Source organism: Atractosteus spatula, chromosome 4 (genome assembly GCF_055471065.1).
Source record: "Atractosteus spatula isolate fAtrSpa1 chromosome 4, fAtrSpa1.hap1, whole genome shotgun sequence".
Taxonomy (NCBI): domain Eukaryota; kingdom Metazoa; phylum Chordata; class Actinopteri; order Semionotiformes; family Lepisosteidae; genus Atractosteus; species Atractosteus spatula.
In genome coordinates, this window is record NC_142709.1 from 31,103,849 (window position 1) to 31,127,582 (window position 23,734).

The 23,734-nt window shown below is 37.3% G+C and overlaps 1 protein-coding gene across 1 annotated transcript in view; it reads left to right on the plus strand.

Annotated features, from left to right (window-relative positions):
* itgbl1 (integrin, beta-like 1) overlaps positions 1-23,734 on the plus strand; it is a 107,032-nt gene that overhangs the window by 71,356 nt on the left and 11,942 nt on the right. The window contains exons 9-10 of the mRNA XM_088913360.1: positions 11,790-11,936; positions 17,936-18,049. Of these exons, the coding sequence (XP_088769486.1) occupies positions 11,790-11,936; positions 17,936-18,049 (261 nt within the window). The remainder of the gene's footprint in view (positions 1-11,789; positions 11,937-17,935; positions 18,050-23,734) is intronic.

Sequence of the window (23,734 nt, forward strand, 5' to 3'; positions counted from 1 at the left end):
TATTCACACAAACCTTGCTCTTGCTATTAAGATACTGTAGTAACAGAACATCCTTTTACTGTATTAATAGAAAAAAAACAAGGCAGGGTGAACTTAATGTCCAAAAAAACACATTCACTGGCACACCAGATACTCCTATCACCACAGAACAAAGAAAAAAAAACATTCTTTAAAAATGTCTGCCACCAGTCGTTTATCGTATACATATGTACTGTATATGTATTCATAATTAGTGTTAAACCTCAGGTTTTATGAGTCTGCATCTAGTGTGCTAGTGTTATTATTTCTTGTCACACTCCTGGACACTATATCTGCAACTGTAGAAGCAATATGCATCTTATTTAAGGTATTTATTGACAGCTGTAATGACAAATATTCTCTGGTATGGCACTATATTACCATATTCATTTTACTGGACTAATTCGTCATGGTTATTATCTTTAAATGTCATATCCATAACCAGGCCTCTCTAAAACCTCAGGGTCTAGAGGCATGGATTACTGGATTATGTGTAAATGGATGCTGGAAACCTGCAATGGACATCCATGTAATAATCTATTATTATGAATATTAAAGAAGAATAAGTATAATTTTGAATAAATCATTCAGCCTCATTCATAACATTTACCTTTATGTTATTACTCTCACGTCTGTATTTTTTATGATATTTTCAGATTCTTTACTGTGCTGCACTGCAGATATCTAAAAGTTATATTAAGGTGGTGAAATATTAATGTGAATGCATTCTCATGGGTTATTGTACTTTGCGGCAAAGTGACATTGCAATAGATGCCTGTCTATTCTGTCTTCACAGTGCCAGACCAGATGCCCCTAGTATGAAAAAGGATTTTAAAATATGTATGTCCCTCATCTCCACAACTCACTATGAAAGCGGCACTGATTACATTGTGTTAACATAGGTATCTGCAAAACAATCTTCCTCATTGCTGTTGCATCAGACAGCACTCTATTTGAAAAATCATCTTTAACTTGTCTCTCGTTCCTGGGTCAGTCAACAAATCCACTTAAGGAGAGAAAAAAGGGCAAATGCATGTGTTGGAATTAAATCTTAATGTTGTTGGCCTGGTGGCTTTGCTAATACCGATAGAAAAGTTACCTTAATTTTATCCTTTACTGCAAAGTCTCTTCCCTACTTTCAAAAAGACGTTTCTATAAATGTTCCAGTAAATAAGATTTCAATTTGAACTAACATTAAAATTAACTTAAAAATAATCAGACTTTGTATTAGTCTGTGTACTAGTCTCTTTTAATTTATTGATGTTAATCGGGTTCAAGATCTTTTACTGTACACATCCAGGTGGGGGCTGTGGTCAGGTTTGACAGATCATTAGTAATGTGTACAAATTCCTGGAGACTCGCCTTGTGAATTGTCAGCAACCTCTAAATCCATGCGGATTTGGATTGGGAAGTTGCTGAGCAGTAGCAGTAGTGGATAGTGATCAATCAGCATATGATCAAAATTCCCTGGCAGTGGGGTCATCTTGCCCCTGTGATATTGTCTACACCTGTAGTTAGCAGGTAGACCTCTGCCACTTCCATTTGTTGTACCATTGGAGCAAATATGAGAGACACAGATTCAGAGCATATCAGCTTCTGGCAGAGAACAGGAGATAAGCCAATACGCTAGAAATGGGGAGGCTTTCATCAAAGGATGGGCAAAAACCCTGTGGCAGCAGAGTGATAATAATGACAGCAAGCCAGCAAGAGCTGGAAGCAGTTAGTCTTAACTCTGTACACAGACACCCTACAAGGATAGGTCTCGTTATTTTACACAAACATGAATCCATGAAGCAGCTACCTACAGTACAGTGGCTGACCAAATAGCCCTATTCTACTAAAAAGGCTGCTTCTGCTTGGTCCAGACAGGGGAATCCCATAGAAAAAATGGGGCAAAAAAAAGTTCAAATGGCAAAATTCTCTCTGGTTTGCAATTTGGAATGTGAGGACACTGTTAGCCAGTGAACATTGTGTGCCATTCTGATGTCTGAGCTTACTCAATACAGAATTGATATTGCTACTGTGCAATATACAGTATTTGCTTGAAAGGACAAGGCAACCTCCACATAATACAACACGGATTCTTAGGGCAATGTCAAAGTCAGCTGCTGTTCCTCTTATCTCCCTGTCTTTCACAGTTCATTCAGTAGTGAACCAGGGCAAATACTGTAAGTGAAGCAGGTGTCGACTTGGACAACTCCCCACTTTATCACAGGCTGTGTGTGATGGAATCTTGACGGTCAGGATAACTTTGTCACGCCGATGAATGGATATGTAACCAAAATGACTTGTTCAAATACAGATGGCTTGAAGAAAACATTAACATGCAGCCAATATCTGGTAAATCGTCTTTACTGGAGAGTTCAGTATATTAGTCAATAAAGACCATAGCACCTGTGAGTCTGCCCAAGGGAAGCATGGCAAAGTAGAGTGCACTTTTCTTGGAGAATTACTGCTTGATAAAGCAAGCACATTATACAAACACAACCTTGCCACAGCTAATACATACTTTCACCAAGCTGATAGACATTTTTGCATGTAGTGACACATAGACTGTGCTCTGACCCGCCATCTTTACCTGGGTGACATTTTAAAACCAGAGCCACGCGAGGTACGTTTTCAACAAACAATGACATAGGCAATTCAAGAAGTACTCTTAACATCCGTATATCAAGGACAAAAATGGCACTGAGCATACATCCTGTACAAAAAAGCTTGAATGCTAAAAGGTTGGACAACACTGCTATTGAAAGTATGAAAATTATATAACTGATAACAGTGCCAGAATGAATGATGAGTCTATTAGCAACACCTGGGCAAGCTTAAAAAGTAAGATGTATGAAGCTGCCACTGTCGCACTGGGCTTCCCTGACTGAAAACATGGATAGATTACTGCATGAGAAATCAAAATTATGTGAGATTCCACTCCCTAGAAACTCAGCAATGACTGAAAAATGCAAAGTATGAAGTACACTTACAAAAAAAAATGCATGACCTGAGAAATAGTTGATGGAACAGAAGGAAATTGACCCAAATCAAATATTTGTTACAATTTAGAAGTGTGGATGGTGACTTTTTACCATCAAATTTGATAACATCCAATCAGAAAGATGTTTACTTACACAATGTCCAGACACAGATCAGCAAAGATGCTTTGAATTGTTATGAATCATTTTAGTTTAGAACAGAGAGGAACACAAAGGGACCTGATTCAAGTATTCACTATGTTCAAAGGCACACCGCTTATGCCATAGAAATATGTGTTAAAATAAGCATACAAGTGCAAATCACACAGTTGTGAGAGTCTGGAATAACGTATTCAGCCATATTATTGGAGCCTGCCATGGCTGGGGACTTGAAAGAAGCCATGTTATGTCATAGCTTCTTTCAAGAATGAATGGATAAAATCCAAAGATCTGTTAGGTACAAGCAACCCATCAGGCTAGATGAGCTGACTGGCCTCCTCTCATTTGTAATCTTTTGTTGATGTGTTCTTATGTTGTGTTTGTTAATTTTTTCTGAAGGCTAGGACACAGTACATCAAAACACCTCATAGATTTCCTATGGCTGCCTAGATGTATTTGTCAAACAAATAAGAGAGTATCATGGTATTTGACAGAACAGGTCTCCATTGAGGGTAATGCAACAAATCCCTTTGACATCTGCCATGGCATTAAACAGGACAACATTTCAGTATCTACCCTTTCCAGGTTTTGCCTTGCTGTAGTACTTCTGATAATGTTTGAAGGCCCCAAGTCCTGGAAATTAGATCTGCAGGAGGTATAATGGCAAGCTTTTTTTATACTGTGCTCTACCTATACGAGATCTGTGAAATTCAAGTCTATTTTAAACTGCACTTTTCTGGATTGCATAGTTGAATACAAAGTGCAAAGCTTACCATGGGCTACTGTAATTAGGTTAGGTCCCCTTTTCAGGCCATAAAGACCCATGGGGGAATGGGGGGCAAGGGCCACCATTTTTTTCTTGACCATCCGACTGGAGGTGGAGGAGATGTGGTCAGCATCATGCTCCGGCCGGCCTATTACTGGAGGATTAACTCCCAGTACTCATTTGGAAAGCAGACTGAGTGGACCTGGGAACCGTCTTGAAGGAATTAGAGCAAGCTACAGTACATCGCTTGCCACTTTCTGGGATTGAACGCGGGACCTTCTGGTCAAGAGCTACAGTAGATCCCCTTGCTGTCTGAGCTACCATGGCTCTGGCCTACTGTAATTGAAATCCTTTCATCTGTAGAAACACTGTACATCAGTAACATATCATGAAATTTACATACACACAGCTCATGCACCTGTAGCAGTTACGGAATTTGCAGTGACAGAGCAATCAGAGTGTCAGATATGGAGATCCTGAAGTGTACTAAGTGTGAAAGTCCTCTTTCTAGCTAGCCATCCAAACCTTTCTTTTTTATTGTGTAATAATCATTGTTTCCAGCATCATCAGAATTTTTAATAATTGGCTACAAAGAGTTTTTATATATAAAAAAGTTTGTTAAATAGGATAAAGCGAAATTAAATTCAGTGCAAAATAAAATGAAAAAACATATGGTTTTGCTTTTGAGCCTTCATCAGGTATGATGGAGAGTTTGGAAGGTAGCAGGAATGTAATGTTTTGGAGCACAAAGGACAAAGTTGGTGAGAATAGGCACTGAGCAGGTGAGAAGGATTTTCCAGATTAAGTGAGATCTGGGGCGAGAGGTGTAAAAAACGAAACCTCTGTTTGAATGGAGTGGTTTTAAAACAGAAATGATTATGTCATTGAGAGAAGGGGGAAGGTGAGATCCAGGTTTGAGGGTAATCTTGGCTTCATATCTTTATTCTGGAGTAGAAGTTCTGAAATCCCTGTAAATGAATGCAGACAGAAAGGTCAGTGAAATCATGGCTTGAAGAGCTGAAATAGTGGAACTGTCAGCTTGGGGAGATCCTCAGTATTCTGACGTTCCCTAAAATGGCAATCTTCTTGCTGTCTTGCCGGACATTGTCTTCAACAGATACTCTAAATGAGATAACTAGATATACATGATGTTCTGTGGGTGATTTTAAAATGGCCCGCCCAAGGGACAATGTATTTGTATGATACTGGTTACAGTACCCAGCCGTTTCTGTTACAGGTAACGGTGCTGTTGTGGATAGTAGCTATGGGTGGATGAGGGAATTGTTGGGCAAGTAAATTGCATAGATCAGGTGATATGAGATGGGTGATGAATGGGTCTGGGTAAAAAGGTTCCAGTTTAGGGGCAATCCTATAGAATACACGTAGAATGGAGATGTTTTCTTTGATGACCCTAAGAATAGAAAAGGTGTTGGGCTGGAAGGGAAGCACCAGTGGAATATGGTTCACGGTCTAGGATTTCCTTTTTGGGTTAGAGCGAAGGGCTGTTTGGGGATTAGGGCCCTGTCATTGCAGTGTGTAACATAGCCAAAGTTAATGAAATGAGCACATTTCAAGGGCTTGATTTTGTGGTACAGTGGTCAGCATTGCTGCTTTGCACCGCTAGGGTTCTGTGTTCAATTCCAGACCTGGGGTGCTACTGTATCTGCGAGGAGTTTGTATGTTCTAACTGATCTCGCTTGGGTTTCGTCTCATAGTCCAAAAACATACTGACAGGTTAATTGGCTTCTGGGAAAATTGGTCCTAGGTGCGAGTGTGTGCATCTGTGTTTGTCTCTATATGTCTGCCCTGTGATGGACTGGCATTCAGTCGAGGGTGTACCCTACCGTACGCCTGTTGCTTGCTGGGATAGGCTCTAGATCCTCAATGACCTTAAATTGGATGATGCAGTTAGAAAATGGATGGATGGACTTCCAAAATCCACCATGCAACAAGCAACAAAGTCTAAATGGCTCTGTGAGAAATTTAGATAGTTTTAGTGTTTAGTGTTTGGGATGGAAAGTGCTATAAAGAAGATAACTGCATGAATTAGTGAATTTGTAATACACAGAAGTTGATAGTGTTTCATGGAGAGGCAAATATCCAGAAAAGAAAGAGTGGTATAGAATACAGTAAGTAGATTTTACAGATGATTTTTTTATATTTACATTCACAAGGCTTTGGTGCAGAGAACCATCACGTATAGCCAAATTCACATAGAACCAAGTCCACCCCTATACTGTCATATGTATGTGTATGTGTGGTGAAAAGACATAAGTAACCCTCTCTTATACAGTATGATAATTACAGTACTAGTGCATTGGCCTTAAGTTAATCACAATAACAATTATCAGCTAAGACAAACAACAGCAAACACAAATGTCTAGTAATCAGCAAAAACTAAATAACATGAATCCCTGCCCTGCGTCCAGCAGGTGTCTTCACTTTGCTTTTCCACCTCTGTGATTAGCACACCCCAATGTAATGAAAAGGGCAATAAACTGCCTGTGAGCCTGAAATGTTGTCTCCACACTGCCAACACAGAACCGGGAGTGTTTGCTACAGTATAAAAACTAGACCACACTGAGATGTTGATTATTGGGTGGTGAGTACTTGGACACGGGGTAGGGTGAGGCTCTTTCACTTCATCTTACGATCCCTGTCTGTTGCAAAGCTAATTTGAAAATTGCATTTAATAACTTTAGGCTCGGTTTCATCCTGCTCTGCTTTTTATCCATCCAAGACCCTATCTGCCTGATCGAGTCATGAATAAGTAAATCTACGAATGCTAAATTCACAGATGTTGAGACCCTACTGTACTAATAAAATTCCAGATTAATTTTTATTAAACTGAAAACTGAAATTATTTCTGCATACATTTTCATTTTGAAAACATTTTGTAATTATTAATTATAAAGTTGAGTCTGCATTTCAACAGCACACACTGTATAGACTTCACTTCCTTTTAATCTTTTTTTAGCTGCCCAAGTCCTTGTGCTGGTGGTTGTATAAAAAGAATACGAGTATTAATGGAAATTGATGAGACAAGTAGCTCCCTTGTGGCTTTTTATTACACATGTTTCCCTAAGCATTGCCTACAACAAGCTGTGCGAAAGCCTGGTTGCTCAGCATGATCATCGTATGCAAATTGTGAAAATGTGACATTTGTGATTTTCAAAAACTGCACACAAACAACTTTAGGAAACAAAATAATTTTGTCAAGATTCTCAGACATCTTACCCAATTAGAGGTGAGTATTGTAAATCAAGATTAATTTAAATTTTAAGGTCAGTAGCTGTCATACCTTCAGTTCTCCATCTTAATTAATCTACATTCATTTCACATCCTGTGTACTGTAGATGGAATTGTATGACAGGAACTGCACAGTACCCTAGTAAGTGAGCTAGAAGACTACTGTATGTCTCAACATAAACATACTGTAGATACTTTTCACGAGTAAGACATTTATCAGAGCCACAATAACTTCAGAGGCTTATGATAAGATTGGGTAAAGCACAAGGTGTTGGGTCTGAAATATATAGCTGTATATATTAACAGTTCTGCTGCTACCAAATCCTCTTTGTCTCAGACAGAGAGATTACATTCACATTTAGGACATGTGCAGTAAGACTAGCCAGACACTTCTGGAAAGTGTAATCAGAGTGAAACACAATTTTTTAAGCGCTTCAATGCAGTGGAAAAGAAAATAAAAAGCTTGCACAAACAGGAATGCTCCAATGTATTTAGAATTTTGGATTTTGAAGAGCTTACCCCAGATTGATTTCCCAAAATGGTTGGTGTGAGACTGGGACTTGGACATCTTTTCACAATGGATCAAGGCTGGTGAGTGCTTTGCAGCCAGCCAATTATAATTTGCAAGGAATAACGACAGTCAGTATTTGGATATGTTGGATGATGTTTCCTGAGTGCTACAGGAGACTGAAACCACCCTGCAGAGTGAGGACTAACCAATGGGTAGCTGGAGGTTAGAAAAGGTGGAGATGGGGTAGAGGGGAGATGCCTGTGACAAAATGCAATACAGATGGGTTTGTGTGTAATATACTGCATAAATATTAGCTTTACAAATGACAGGAATGACTATGACTTAGAGCAGCTGAGGTTAAAGTTGCTTGATTATCATCATCCCTCCCAAATGTCAGTGAAGAACCCCCATTTAATTCCCCAGCAGTTGAATTTACTAGTGTCTGGGCTCTACTCCAAAGGTAATGCTTTCTAGTAACACCAAATGTAAGTAATTCTTGTTACCTGGAGACTCAACTCTGATTAAACGGCCAGCAGCCATGTCACCCTGCAACTCATGACTGGCAACCCACTGAAGCTAAGCAGGTGTGAGCCTGGTCAGTATGTGGATGGGAGACCTCCTGGGGAAAACTAAGGTTGCTGCTGGAGGAGGTGTTAGTGGGGCCAGCAGGGGGTGCTCACCCTGTGGTTGGTGTGGGTCCTAATGCCCCAGTATAGTGATATACTATACTACAGATGGGGACACTATACTGTAAACAGGCGCCATCCTTTTGATGAGACGTAAAACTGAGGTCCTGACTCTCTGTGGTCGTTAAAAAATCCCAGGGCATTTCATGAAAAGAGTAGGGGTGTAACCCCGCGTCCTGGCCACAAATTCCCCATTGGCCCTTACCAATCATGGCCTCCTAATAATCCCCCTCTATGAATTGGCTACATTACTCTGCTCTCCTCCCCACTGATAGCTGATGTGTGGTGAGCGTTCTGGCGCACTATGGCTGCCATTGCATCATCCAGATGGATGCTGCACATTGGTGGTGGTGGAGGGGAGTCCCCATTACCTGTAAAGGTTTAATAATTATTATTATTAAATCAGAAATGTTGACCCAGTGTCCAATGCAAGTAAATTATTAGTCAAATCTTTGGTAGTAACTTTGTGTTTGCTGTACTTGCCTTAATAGAAATCCACCAGGCACTTAGTGGATTTGTAATTTGCATTGTGTTGATGGATAACAGTTTCTGATTTTCTGTTAATGTTCTGCCTTCACACACAGGGCTGGCCCATGGTTTAGGTGGCCCAACAACTGCCTAGGGACCAGTGGCCACCAGGGGGCCCTCTAACTGTACAACACAACAGATTTTTTAATTGGCACATTCAGATATGAGTCAAAACTTCTCTCCAGTGGCTCTTTCTGGTGCTCCAGTGCTAATCTAGGCACTAAAGTTTGTTAGTTATATATTATAATATTATTAGTTGTGAATGTACTGTAAGTGTAGTAGTTTATTTCACTGTTAATGTTGTAAATAACTCATCATTGCCATAAAATAACTAAATCAGTGCAGTTTCAGCTGCTGCTACACTCATTTAATTTTGAAACATTACAACTAACATGTAATAGTATAAAAGTAAATAGTACACTCCTTTGGGAAAATAAGTTAATGCAGAATATATGTATTTCATTTGCATTAATACGTTAAATAGTAATAGTAAAAGACAGGTGATCTTTAATATTTTCTCGAGTATCAGACTGACTCAATTTTTAGGGTTGTTAATAGCCATTTAATGATTTTGTAAAAAGGACACTGGAAGTTTCCTAGTAGCCAAATATATTGGATAATAAACAAATCTTCAAGGTCCAGCTGAATCACACGCTACACTGAGAATTGAACTAACAGGTCAGACTGACCTTATCAGACATTGACTGGTTTCATCATTATGTATGTTTTACACACATGGAACAATTGCCTTCCAGTTCAGTTACCTGTCTGAGCATGCATGATTCCTTACAAGATTTTTGTTGGAAGAATATTCAGTATGCGATAAAAGCAGAATTTCCCACTCAGCACACAAGTAGAGAACCTTGTCTTGTCTAATCCTAGAAGAGAAACTGACATGAAGAAGAATGAAGATCTTAAAAAATTTAGGCACTTTAATCATAGACTTGGTTAAGCAAAAGATGTTCTGAAATGAATACTTTTGTAAAGCCCAAATTACACTACTATTACTATAGGAGAGTCTTAAGCAGGAGATCTTTCTCACAATGGCAAATGGTAAAGCTCAATAAAGATTGTGAGTGCTGAGGCTAACTGGTTGAAAGGTGACTCTAAGACAACACTTAATGATTTCACTAATAATTCAAGATTGTAGTATCAACTGACATGCACTTTTAAGAGAAACACTATGTAGTATGTACTGGAATACCTTGAACTTAATTTGTAATTGTGTCCCTGTAAACCAACTGTAAAGAACTGCATTATTTATTGTTAATATACTTGATTTTCTGTAAACTTGCTGCAGTGTAAACAGTGTAAGGTTTGCTAAAGTTAATTGTAGCATAAAACTTCAATAAAACACAGGTTGTTGATATATTTATGTTTAAAATATTGTTTTGTGAATCTTATAAAGAACAAAAAGGCAATACAAAAACAACAATATTTAATAAGGCTTCTTAAAACGAATGAATCCACACTTCTTTAGCAAAGTGGTAATGTCTAAGATGATCCATGTCTATGATGGCTAAAAATGATCTATTAAATTACATCCTGTAGCTAAATTCTTTTTCTTCGGTCATCTAAATAGCTGCAGCTTAGTGTCTGTTGAAAACTAGAGTATATTATTTTCCATTTCTGGGTTTTGGTACTGTATGTGTGTGTAGGTGGAGGAAGATGGTAGATCATTTCCCTTTTCTACATTTAACTCTTGAAAATCTTTTTTTTTTTAATCTTAGAGTAGTGGAACAAGGGGTTTTATTTCACATTCTGGTAAAAATAAACTCAGAGAAATCAGGACTTCAGTGATCACTGTACTGTACAGTATGTTATCAGTATCTTACAGAACAGTTTGTTCTTTTATTGCAGATTGCCAGAATTATTCAGCATTTTTTATAAAGTGCATATCCAGTCAATCATTTCAAATTTCATTAATCTCCTGTTTACATGAAAGTCATCTATCCAGGTATTCAGAAAGTGATAGAAATTTATTATACGGTAACGGTTTTAACAAGATGATTAAAACACCACACCACACTTGGAAAAAAATCTATGATGTCATATTAACTTTTCGAAGTCAGAAGGATTTAAGACAATGAATGTTTTGTATTTTATCTGGGTAGGCAGAATTCGTAAGCAAAAATGGTTTCAAGGGACATTTAGGCAAACTTCAGTTTATGTTTAACCCCTTCACAGAGCTTTTACACAGCAGATGGGTCTTTCACCACCTTCTCCATCAATTGTAACTAATGAAAATCTGCCACCTTTAATATTATTGGTTTACTTTAACATGAAACACCCCATTGTCCTTACACTTTAGACTTCTACTTATTCCCCTTCAACTAAATCTATAGAGCAAGATTAGATACTCTAAAACCAAAAAGCAGAGGAATCAGTAGATGGTATAATAACCATGTTGTGATCTGAATTCCAATGAACGTTTGTTCCCTATGACTGAAGCGGGACTCAAACAACTCTCTGATAAAAGAGTGAAGTTAACATGCGTCTGATTATGGTAGGTTTAAGGTGCTCCAGGACTGGCTTTTAAGCGTTTCAAGGATTGCTCATCCCTTGGGCTTTTTTCCCCCCCTTCTCTCACTTGATGAAGGAGTCACTCTGCAAAGCTACTTTATTGTCAAGGGAAGTGTTTTTGAAGCAATTAGTCTTGCGTGAATCAGACAGATTCACTTTTTTTTTAGAAAAGCAAAACTGAAAGAAAACAGGAGGATTGGTATACAGTGTGTCTTGCACAGAGATCAGCAACTCTGGTTCTTACTTTTTTTTGCATAATTGGCAGAAGCGAACATGTTTCCAATTCTTCACCTTTCGGCTATTTAAAGCCCTTGCAGTTCCAGGAGTACTGGGGTTGTGGACCTCAATTCTAATCCATTTCTGCTGTTTTTATGGTACTGTAGGGCATGGCTTCTGCTCTTGTGGCCGATGCATCTGCAGTGATGGCTGGTTTGGTAAACTGTGCCAGTTTCCTCGGAGCTGCAACATGACCGATAAGGAGAGCAAGAGCCTGTGTGAAACGTCAGATGGGGTCATGTGTAATGGGAAAGGTAAGATCAAACTGAAACAAATTAAAATAAAACTGAAAGGGTTCTCTTAACAAAGTCCATCTTCGAAAGTTCGAAAGATTATCTGATATGATCAGTCATACTACATTTCTAGATCCTTCTTTAATTTCAACTTCATTCATGCCCATATTTTTTTTATATCTAGGGTCTCACTAATGTCATATCAAGCAAGGGTAAAAATACAGGGCTTCTGTTTTTTATTTATTATTTCAGATGCTGCTTCCTATGTCTAAACCTGAATTGAATTTCAGCATTTTGGAAGGCCTTTAGTATAAGGGCCATCAAGTAGCCTCATATCAATTGAGGAGATGTTAAGAAAATCTAAGAACTATTGCAAACTACTATAAGTGCAGGAGAAGCAAATTATTAATACTAGATTTTTGCTGCTTGCATAAATACAAAATAGTTGAAACTTCTCATTTTGAAGAATATTCAGACAAGCACAAGTCTTATACAACATGTATAGTACAGTATATACTGTATTACTTGGCTGTTATGCGTGAATAATATTGAATCACACCAACAAAAATTTACTTTTTCTGCTCTTCTACACTAGAATTTTACAGAAAATCCATTTAAATTAAATGAATTCTTCAGCTATATCAGCCGTTAACATCAGATGGTCTGCTCTTGTTCCTGGATAATTATCTTTTTGTTCCTGGTTTAATTCTTGTATTTTTTTATATCAAAAACACAAAATGAGAAGTGACAAGAATACATTTTTTATGGCTTTGCTGTTTAGTGCAATGTATTTTAAATGCACAATATCAATGACTGCATGTAATATTTTTCATCTCTCTGAATCAGGAACTTGATTATCTTGGCCTCTAAATTATTGCTTTTGAGGAAATCAGATTGGGGTAAGAACCTGTTTTACGATATGAAGGGCAGCAAAAACATTTTTTCATTGTGTATAAATATAACACTGTCACCATATATATGATAAGCTTCACAAAAGCCTGTAGGCATTAAAGTGTATTTAAAGATTTTAAGATGAAGCAGATATTTGTAGTACTTTAGGGAATGTAGGGTATTGCCCTAGTAAAAATAAGGCCCCCAAAGCTGTTTTAATTAACACAGCTTTAATCCATGTATATATCTAAACTATAAGAAATCAGATTTAGGTGATCTCATATTTTAGAAGGCCTTCCTGTAAAACCTGTTGCTGAATGGATCAGTAACATTAAAATTAAAACAACCTTTGCAGGAAACCACAAAATGAACTTTTTTGACAAAGTTTCTTAAAATGTTGAGTAACTGGATGGAATCTTGAGCATCTTCATGCTGTACTTGAGGAATAGTGCAGAATCGTTGGATATTTGATAAGGTTCACACTGCTTTTCTGACATTTTAGATGTTTTTAGATTAATTCTATAAAACAGCATGACCAATTTACTATTACCACTACCTCTTGTAGCTTTTATTGATTTTGTTGAAAGTTTTATTTTTGAAGCCCAATTTCATGTAATCTTTTGAGAGCTTTCATGTACTGTAGATATTATTCAGACATCTGCACCCCTCTTAAGCTTCTCATGGGATTTCAGTGGCAATATTTTTATTTATTATTAATTTGAATTAATTTCCAAAACATGTATGAGCATTTAGATGTCTATGGTAAAATGGGGGTGCTTGTAATTGAAGGCTTGAGACCTGGACATACTGTATACAGTAGAGGAAATGGGATATTATCCAGAGAAAGGTCACATGAACATGAGGAGAACATGCGAACTCCATACAAAAAAAGAACACCCAGTCTAGAAGTGATCCCAGGACCCAAGAGCATCAGAAAATGTGATTGCAGTCGTAAACAGCACTGTTATCACAAGCATTGGACCTCTATTGTAAATGTAATAATTCATTTTCTACACAGATTACTGCTGACGTGCTGTATCTCATGGTTGTATTATGTATTGTACAAAGTATAATATACAGTACTCTAAACCAAACCCCCAAAAAACATACCATAAGCCAAGACTCTGTGAAACCCATAGTTATTTGATCTGAGACAATCGGTTTATCACGTGCATTTTTGCAGTGTTGGATTTCTGACTTTTATTTGCATTTATTATTTACTTTCTGATTGCTTGGATGATCCTAGGCAATTCACATTCAAGAACATATTTGCTGATAAGTAAAAAAAAATGAGAGAGTTTACCGAGTTCTTTGAAGTACTGTGCTATATAAACCTATTTCAGTACAAGTAAAAAGAAGAATAAATGCAAGCTACAGTATAGTAAATGAGTTGAAGGATGTACACTCTTGGACCCTGCCTGATATAGAGAAGAGAGTTAAAAAAACAAGTCTTGTAAATTGTCTGTAGTTTGTTATCCATTTGAAGTAGTGCAGGCCTGCTGATAAAAGACGAAAAGATAACAAAATCTCAGTTTTAGGGACGCACTTGAAGGTAGTCAGAGATGGTCTTCATATTCACAGAGAACTGGTTTCACGTGGGGACTAGGGAGTAAAATACAGTAAAAAGATCCAGGAATTAGGAGAGTTACTAACAGAGAGCCACCGCATGATAAGCAGAGAGGACAAGCAGGGTAAGGGGAGCAAGAGAACAAACTGGACTGGAGTAATGAAAAGAGAGCAGCAGGCGAAGATAAGAATCTAAACTGGGTGTATACTTGTACAGACCAGCAGTCTGAGGAAAGAGTGAAGCACAGAATTTTCAAGGGAGAAGTAAAGCAGAGAAAATACTTGGTGAGAAAAGTTTTGAAACAATATGGAGTGAGTGGGTGGCGATTGCTGTTGATGAATTTATATTCTTACCGGGTCTCTTGTTGTTTATGTCTAGTCTGTAATGCTACTGTAACAATCCTGGCAAGTATATTTTCTTTAAAAGGCATTTGAAAGCTGTGGAAATATATTGTGGAACAAGTTAATGCTACATAATGCAATGAAACTGACAGGTGAGGCATTGTGCACTTCAGGCTTAAAAATCTTATTTACGGGTCTATGCACTGGGTAGTTATTTGTCCTCAAAATAACTGATTTGTAGAACATCATTGAGTGCAGGTACAGTACAATAACAAGTCCATTGCTTTATTGCTTTATATATACTGTATATAGAACAGGATTGCCACTGGTGGCTTTCCTTGGGTATATTCCATAAACCAAGTAAAATGAAAGCAGTAATACACCTTTCACAACCATTATTTTGAAGTCCCTACCACAGGTAAAAATAGAAAAGTTTGAATGGCATCTTTTCCTTCAGGCGGCCTTGAATAAGAGGCAGACATTGGGAAATTAATCTACCTGACTGCCAGCAAACTTCATTTAATACCACTCTAACAGTACATCCAGCTGCTATAAATGTCCTTTTAAAACACAACAATAAATTTTATAAATAAGGCTGCAATTTAGTTTATCATTGTGTAAAATTAAGACATGTTGAGAAAGGCTGTCCATTTAGAGTTTGCTTTGTGTGCGTGGCTGCAGTTCTAAAGGCTTAATACCTCCCCTACAACAAGAAAAACAAAATATGGAGATGCTTCAAAAGATGGAGGTGTTTAAAATCAGGGGGAAAGGTTACAGGGAGATTTTGTATGAGCATTTGTGGCCTGTTAGAGCACCTGTTTTGTTTGTGGGTCTATCAAAGCCAATTACATAGCCTCAATTAGGATTAATTATACAAATCTTGAACTGATTGCTCCCACACTGGAGGCAATCATTACTTTTTCCAAACTGTCTAAAACATACTGTAGATGAACAGGGAAGCAATCTCTAATTTCAGTACGCAATCTTAAAAGCAATTCTGGCACCAGCAGGTGTTGCTTCAGTGAAGGTTTTTTATGACTTTCCCCTTTTTTATAACTATTGATATATTAGAGTGAGCAACTAGAAGGAAATATGAGGAAAATCTGAAAAACACAGAATCAGCAGTCAAGGCAGCATTTTTTTTTCCCAAATATTTTTTTTTAGTAGAAAGCCACCACAGAGTTAGATTTTTGGAAAATATGATATACAGTATTGGTTTCAGTAGCATGAGTTGGTATATTGCTGTAGATTTCATTTGCCTACAAAATCATATTGTTTTGTGAAATCATCTTACAAAAGGTCCACTTATACTGGATTGTATGATGTTGACGTAACATTCTAGCTCTCACAAGTATCATTAATTAAACATTGTAGTCATCTGTTCAAGATTTATCTATGCTTTTGAATGAGTGAGCATGTGTTGATCTCGAATTTATGTTAACATTAAGGAATGAGTAAACGTTAGTTCGAGATCAAACATGAAGTAAGCCAAAACTGTGTTTTTTCCACGTTGTTAATTCAGTGTGGAATTAACTTTTACTTGTTCCTAATTATAATTTTGCTATTCAACTGTTTACCCATGCTGGTTTTGATTTTACTGTCAATTTCAACTATATATTGACCATCAAAAGAAACTTTGGTTGTGCGTGTTCTTATGCATGTACAGTATGTATAAATAAAGTATAGTAATGTTGGATATTGTTTTAATGTTATTCAAATTATTTTAATTAACTGATCATTCGTGACTGACTGTGATACACTCTAGTGATTTTTACTGTTGCATCAGCACTAAATCTATAGGTCCCAACGCCGCAGTACTCCTGAGAGACAACTACAACTATCGTCTAGCTTTCATTCCAGCCATGCTCTGATTGATGACTTTGATCTGCTTGCTTGTTTAGACTATTGGTTAACTTGTTTCTGCACTCATTCCTGAGTTTCAAAAACACCCTACTTCAAGGGCAATGTTTCCAACAATTCAAGCACACAGAATTTGAAGTAGTCTCTCCTCATATTATTTGTCATTACTGTATGTTTGACTAAACAGCTGTTACTAGGTGATCAGTTGAGGATGAACAGACACAGGAGGGAATAAAAATGTAGCAGGCACTTACACAAAGTCCTTTTTGTGTTTAAGTACATTTCAGGCAACACCCCTGAATGAGGGGAAATCTGAAGTTTTTTAAACTATGGTCAAGAACTTGGTATGAGCAAATATCAGGATCCTCCAGGACCAGGACTGGAACCATAGACTAAAAAACCTGATTAGTGAGATAGCAATCTGTTTGCGATAGAGGTAGCTTATCGGGAACAGGTGATGAGATTGGCTATTTAAACTTGAATGTCAAGCCGGGTGAAATTCAAGAACGAAAAACACCTAACCATATGCCTCCCCACTCAGGAGAACAATGCCTTTGTGCAAGTGATATGTTGGAGGCCAAATTAAGTCAGTCCACTGTGGCTTGCTGTTTGGGGTCTAACCTAGCAAGCTGTAACAGCAAAACATACTCTGTCAATGCAAGGCTTGCTGTTTGGGGTCTAACATAGCAAGCTGTAACAGCAAAACATACTCTGTCAATGCAAGGCCACATTCTGGAATGGTATCAGTCACAACACTGATTCTCACAATGTTATTTGTCCTTGGGGACGATTTTCATGCTGCCAGCTCCAGTGCGTGAGGAACACAAGGTTGCAACAAAGGATTGATGGCAACATGACCGCAAGACACTACATTGATTAACTTCTGATTGATTAGTTTTGGAATCTCATTGGTTGCCCTTGTTGCAAACACATCCATAACAACTTCCAGCAAGAAAATGGACATCCTTATGTCACTCTTGTAATGGCAGCTTTCTTGGGAAATAAGAATGGGACTGTTCTGCTGTGGAAACCACACTTGCCAGTCATGAGGACTTTTCAACATCTGAGGGATGAGCGGAAGTACAGTATAGCTTATATTGCTTGAATCCCCGGCCACATGAACTACTAGACTGTGACATTCACACTAACTCCCCTGTTGATCTACCCTGATGATAACAAATGTTAATCAGCATAGTGAATCTACCTGTGTCACATCTGTTCAATAAAATGTCATTTTTTTCTGATAATAACCTTGCAAATGTGTTGAAGTAGCAAGTGATACATTTCATTTGATGCTCAGTATATATAAAAAACATAACCTTTGTATAAAATGTCACATTCTTAACATTTTACGATTTCAGGTTCCTGTCACTGTGGGAAATGTATCTGTTCTCCCAGGGAATGGTACATATCAGGAGAATTCTGCGAATGTGATGACCGAGAGTGTGACAAACAAGATGGGCTGATCTGCACAGGTAATGAACAAAGTGAAGTGTACAATCGCCTATCGACACCTTTACAAGGTGTTACAGTCTGGATCACAATCCACTTCAAATCTATTGACACTGCAAGAAAAAATACAAGGTGTTATGAGCACAGAAAAATATTAACAGGGCTTTTACAGAACAGAGACTGCAAAATTTTCCTGTTTTGGTTTAGTTGTGGTCTATTTAGTGGATACATTTTTTTATGTGTGTGAAGCAGAATGTAATTTTCTCTAATCATGACATTCCCATTCTTCAAACAAAGCTGTAGAAACCTTTTTGCCTACTGCTCTATACGTCAGTGAATTACAATATGTTTATCACATCATTGTTCAATTTACACAGTATGATTCAAAGCATGATGAGTTTTGTATCTTTTGTCATTTAGCAGTTTGCATGTCAAACATGCACACCATTTTTCATTTTATTTTAAGGTACATGACCAAAAATATAGTCAAATAGGAGCTACTGTACCAAAAATAAGTTTCCTCAGCCATATTAACTAAATACATATTGTTCTTAACCACAACTGCATGTGTAACCATTCTGTATTTGATCTCCAGTTCCCTTATTTACTTTATTACATCACACTGTGCAGGAATGTTTATTTGGAGGTGGTGCCAAAGGCAAAAACAGTATGAACCTTTCAGAAAAGATTAAATTAACTCTTTCATGTCCTTTAACTAAAGACTTGCCATTAAAGGTCAAGGCAAAACAAACATTATAAATAAGAATAAGCTCCTTGAGCGCTTAATCTGATCACAAGCATTATTTTTATATCATTATTATAAATCATTTGCTGAATATGTCTGGTAAATAATAATGAAAGACTCTAAAACATTTAAAAGAGTTACATAACTGCGATATTTCATAATGAAAAAACAACGGGATAAAAACAAGAATTATTGAATGTCACTAATTAGCATATTTATAAATACGGTTGTATGCTACATCATTTTAATGCGTCTCATTAAAATCAAGTAATGTTTGTCAGGGAATACAAGCTACTTAACAGAAAAATAAATGTCTCACCGGGGAAAAAAGTCAAACTTTCCTTCTCTGAAGAAGAGTGATACACTGTTAATATATGCTGATTTATATTAGTACAAGCAAGCACCAAAATCAAAATTTTTGCATTCAGGAATTTCATGGATTCTCTGAAGCAAGCTATTCTCATTATACGTTCAATTGATGAGTGATGTGGAAAATTAAATGTATTAGCAATGGCTTTAGATTAATTTAATGCAGCATAGTTTCTAATTAAAAACATTGAGTAGCAAAACTATGGCAGGTTTATTGTTACGACCCCAAGTGTCTAGGGGTAAAGGGGTGTAACATTTGGGATAGTTCTTGGATGCAGGTGGGTTCTGGTGAGGGACTTAGGAAGCGTGATAACAAGGTTTGGTGCAAAAGTGATTATTTTAAGGTGAATAAGTGACTGGTACGTAATGGGACACAATAACATACAGGGAGAGGGAAATAGAACAGTGCCAAAGAAAAGAAAACAACAAACAAAATGGAACTGGCTAAGAAAGAAAGGGAAAGCTAACCTAACTACAAAAGAAAACCCGAAATACTCGGTCTTCGACGTCTTCAAACGCCTTAGCTAACCTCCACCGACTACCCAAAACCATACAAGACAAACGGCACTAACCTATACTAAACTAGTGTTACTAATATAAAAATCAACTACCTGTGTAGAATGTACCCAACAACCTAAACTAACCCTATACACAAAAGTTCACACAAATACACAAGTGAACTACGAATACCAAAGGGAAAACAAGAGTGGACACAAGTAACAGGGTACAATAGAACACAGAGGTTGATACAATATGTCTGGGCAAGGTAATAGCTAAATAAAGGATAAACACACAACAAAAAAACGAAAGTACAAAGAGACTAACACAATCTAACAAAAACAACAAAGCCGAAGCTATACGAAAATGCACACGAACGAAGCCGAAGCAAAAGCTAAAAGCGAAACAAAACCGAAGCTAAGCCGAGCGGAACCAAAGTCAAACGAAAGGCCCCTTCATTCAGAAAACCTCCAACTAATATACTAAATAAGCTGCACTCTGATTGGCCGAGAAGCTGATTGATGATGACGTCCCACAGAAACAATGATGTAATGATGGACCAATGGGGGAGGAAGAACAATCAAGGTCAGGAAGTGTGGAACATAGCAACAAAACACACATGGACCACACACTGGGACATAACATTTAGAATGTTTACACAAAAGGTATTTTAAACAAGTTTATCAACTACATACCATAACTCCTGGTTTGTTTCAGACACCTTATTTTTAATGACTAATTTTTAATGCTTCTCAGCCCACTTTTGCTACATTGTAATTCATTCAAAATACAGTACATTTTATTATCTTACAGCTCATAATTTTTTCAATTAAATGATGCACAGACAGAAAATAGTACTGATAAACATAATTATGCTAACAGATTTTTCCTAAAGAGAATCTCTCTCTGTCCTGTTTCATTATATCAGCATTATGTGCTGGATCTTTATTTAACCTTTTACAAAACATTTTTTATCCTCCATGACACATCTGAAATCCAGACTGTTGTCTAAATTAGTCCGCTGTTTCTATTCAAATTATAGTTGACTCACAGCATAACTTTATATTTATATTTATATTTATAGCACTAGATGTACTTTCCTTTTTAATTCTACCCTTTCAATATAAAATATTGAACCAGCTTAGAAGCACAGATTTTTTTCAAGTATTATAAAAGTGTTTGGATAAATAAGGTAACAAGATGTCTTATGGTAATCTTTTATTTGTGCATAGAATAAATTGGAACAATCGTACAGAACTGGTTTCCGTGCCTGTTTGGCCTGTTGTTTTTTCTGTGAGTTTCTATGTACAGAAGTAAAGTGTGCACATGCACACAGATCTACCTGAAGCAGCGCAAAGATACTGAGATAGTGAAAGCAGAGTCCTTGCATGCTCTAGAAATGCTGTCTCACACCACAGCTACAGTATTGGAGAGATTGGCCATTACTGCCTCTTCAGAAATAATAGTAGTAAGAATATTAGCACCACTATTCAAAAACGTGAAGCCGTTCGTGAACTGCTACTAATTTCCAAGCACAATTGTTAGACCAACTGAAAGATCGGGTTAGGGATTTTTTTCTGTACAACTACTGTACAGTGACAACTACTGTACAGTATACAGACCTGACTAGCCACTCCTATTGTAGATCACAGCAGTTTGTGCATCAGCATAGCTAACAACTACAGGGACTTCTACTAGTATGGCATTTATTTTGACAAATCCCAGGTCTACAAGATGTACAAGGGAAACCATGAAAAGTTTGGTGAGGTCTGGGAAAGAGAAGAAGATTTTGAATTTGTGCAGGTAGCGTAATGATACAAGGGGGACTTTTAAAACAATTTGTTGGCTTGTTGTTGCCATCTCAGCATCCAGTCCAGAGCGTACCCTGCCTTGCACCTGTTGCTTGTTGGGATAGGTTCCAGCTTCCCCGCGATTCTGAATTGGATAGCAGTTAGAAATAATATAATATTCTGAATTACATGAAAAATACTTAACTTCAGTGTTCTGGATGATTTAATAAACTACTCCAACTTGGCTGTCATGTTTAGCAGTGGCCCAGATTCTCTGTGAAATATTTTGTTTTTCATAATGCACTACAACAAAATATTTTAAATAAGCATCTCCAGAAAAGGATGTTTAGATGTATTAAGATATACTGACTGCTTCGCATTTTTAAATTATAAACTCCTTGTTAACACAACTTTTTCCTCATTAAATTTGCTCTTAAATTTGTTCCATTAAATTAGTGAGTCTGACATTTATTCACTGTAACAGCAGGTCAACATGTGGGGCTGAACCAATTACAGTGCCTGTACTGCTGCCTGGATCCTGAAATGTAACCCAGCAGGGCCAAGAACAGTAGGACGATGACAGACTGAACAAAATAACAGCTTGTAATCTGGGAACGAGGGGGGAAGATGGCAATTACTAACATCTCCAAGAGTCTGTGGGAGTGGAAATAATATCTTCTGGCTGATTTCAAAGGAAAATAACAGTTTCTTTACACTTAAAACTATGTCAGTTTTGTTAATTTGGAGGCTTTTAAACTTTATCTTAATTTGGGGCTACCAATTTTCTGTTAAAAAAATGGATTCTTCTTAATAGGGTATTTTATATTTATATTTTCTATTTCGGGTATATATTGTATAGAGCTACACAGGCAATTATGTTTTTAATTTACACCATGTGTTCAATGTCATATCAATTCATTTGTCAAGATTTATATGATCTTTAACTAGTGCAGTCACATATAAAATATGAAGGACAGGGGTTCAGGATCAGGGATGGGCACATGTTCCCAATGATCCACTAGAGCATTTCTTTACATTGGTCCTAGAATCAAAAGACTTAATTCATAACCTCAACTTTAAACCTGTGTTAAAGTGAAGTGATTAATCACTGTAAGGAAGTACTAGAGTATGATGTAATGAACTTAAAATACTCTAAATCTGAAATATTTAGTTCAGTTGCTTCAGTTTCAGAATTCAGATTTGCTGTGTTAAAATTAAAGTAATAGGAATAGCACAGCAATAACCAATTTAACATTGACAGTTTTATAGCAGACATAACCAAGCTTACCCCTATTCTGTTGCATAACTTACTACAGTATAGATCACTTTATTAGCCCTATACAATTTCTTGCATTAGGAATTTGTCTTTTCGCATATAGACAAGCTATCCTCCCTCATATGATAATTAAAGTAATAATGCATTGGCTTTAAGGTAAGTAAAATAACATTGATCTAATAAAACAAACAACAGCATTCAAAAAACTAATTGTCATATCCAGGCCGAGACTTACTCGTGTCCTGCTGTTGCCCCTGGCAACAACAACATTCCCACAAGCTCGCAACATGCCACTCAAACTAGATCAGGGCACCTTTCAATTAAGCCAGCATTTTTCAATCAGGCACCTGATCTAGTTCACAATCAACGTAATTACATATCTTATTTAATCACCTCAAACTGCTGTATCGTTACTCCGTCATTAGAGCCTCAACCTTTGTGTGAGCACTTGCTTCTCTTTGTTCGCTTCACTTTGTTAGAAAAGTTTCTTCATTCAATTCAATGTTTCTTCACCGTATTTTTGTTTTTCCCTGTTTTGAATCATTTTTACAGCGTCTGTCCACCAGCCTCTCCCCTTTTATTTTTTCGCTGGGAGCCTTGCTTATTTTTTCTAAGAGAGTTCCACACAGACTGTATTTTTCACTGCCTGCATCAGATCTACCTTGTTTTTCCTGACCAAGCCATTCTAACATCTTTAACAGCACACTGGAACCTGCGTTTGGGCTTCAACCAACCATCACGCTATAGCATAACAGTAATCAGCTAAAATAAACATGAATCCCTCCACTGCATCCAGTGGATGCCTGCACTTTCTCTCTCTGCCTTCCCAGATCAGTGATTAGCACGGCACACTATAATGAAAAGGACAATAAAACTGTTGGTGAGCCTGTAAAGTTCTCTCCAGCCTGTCATTCCCCACATCGCTAACACAGAACCTGAATGTTCATTACAATACAAAACAAGACCACGTTGAGATGCAGATCCTGGGTAGTGGGTAATTGGCCAGGGGGCAGTAAGAAGCTCATTTACT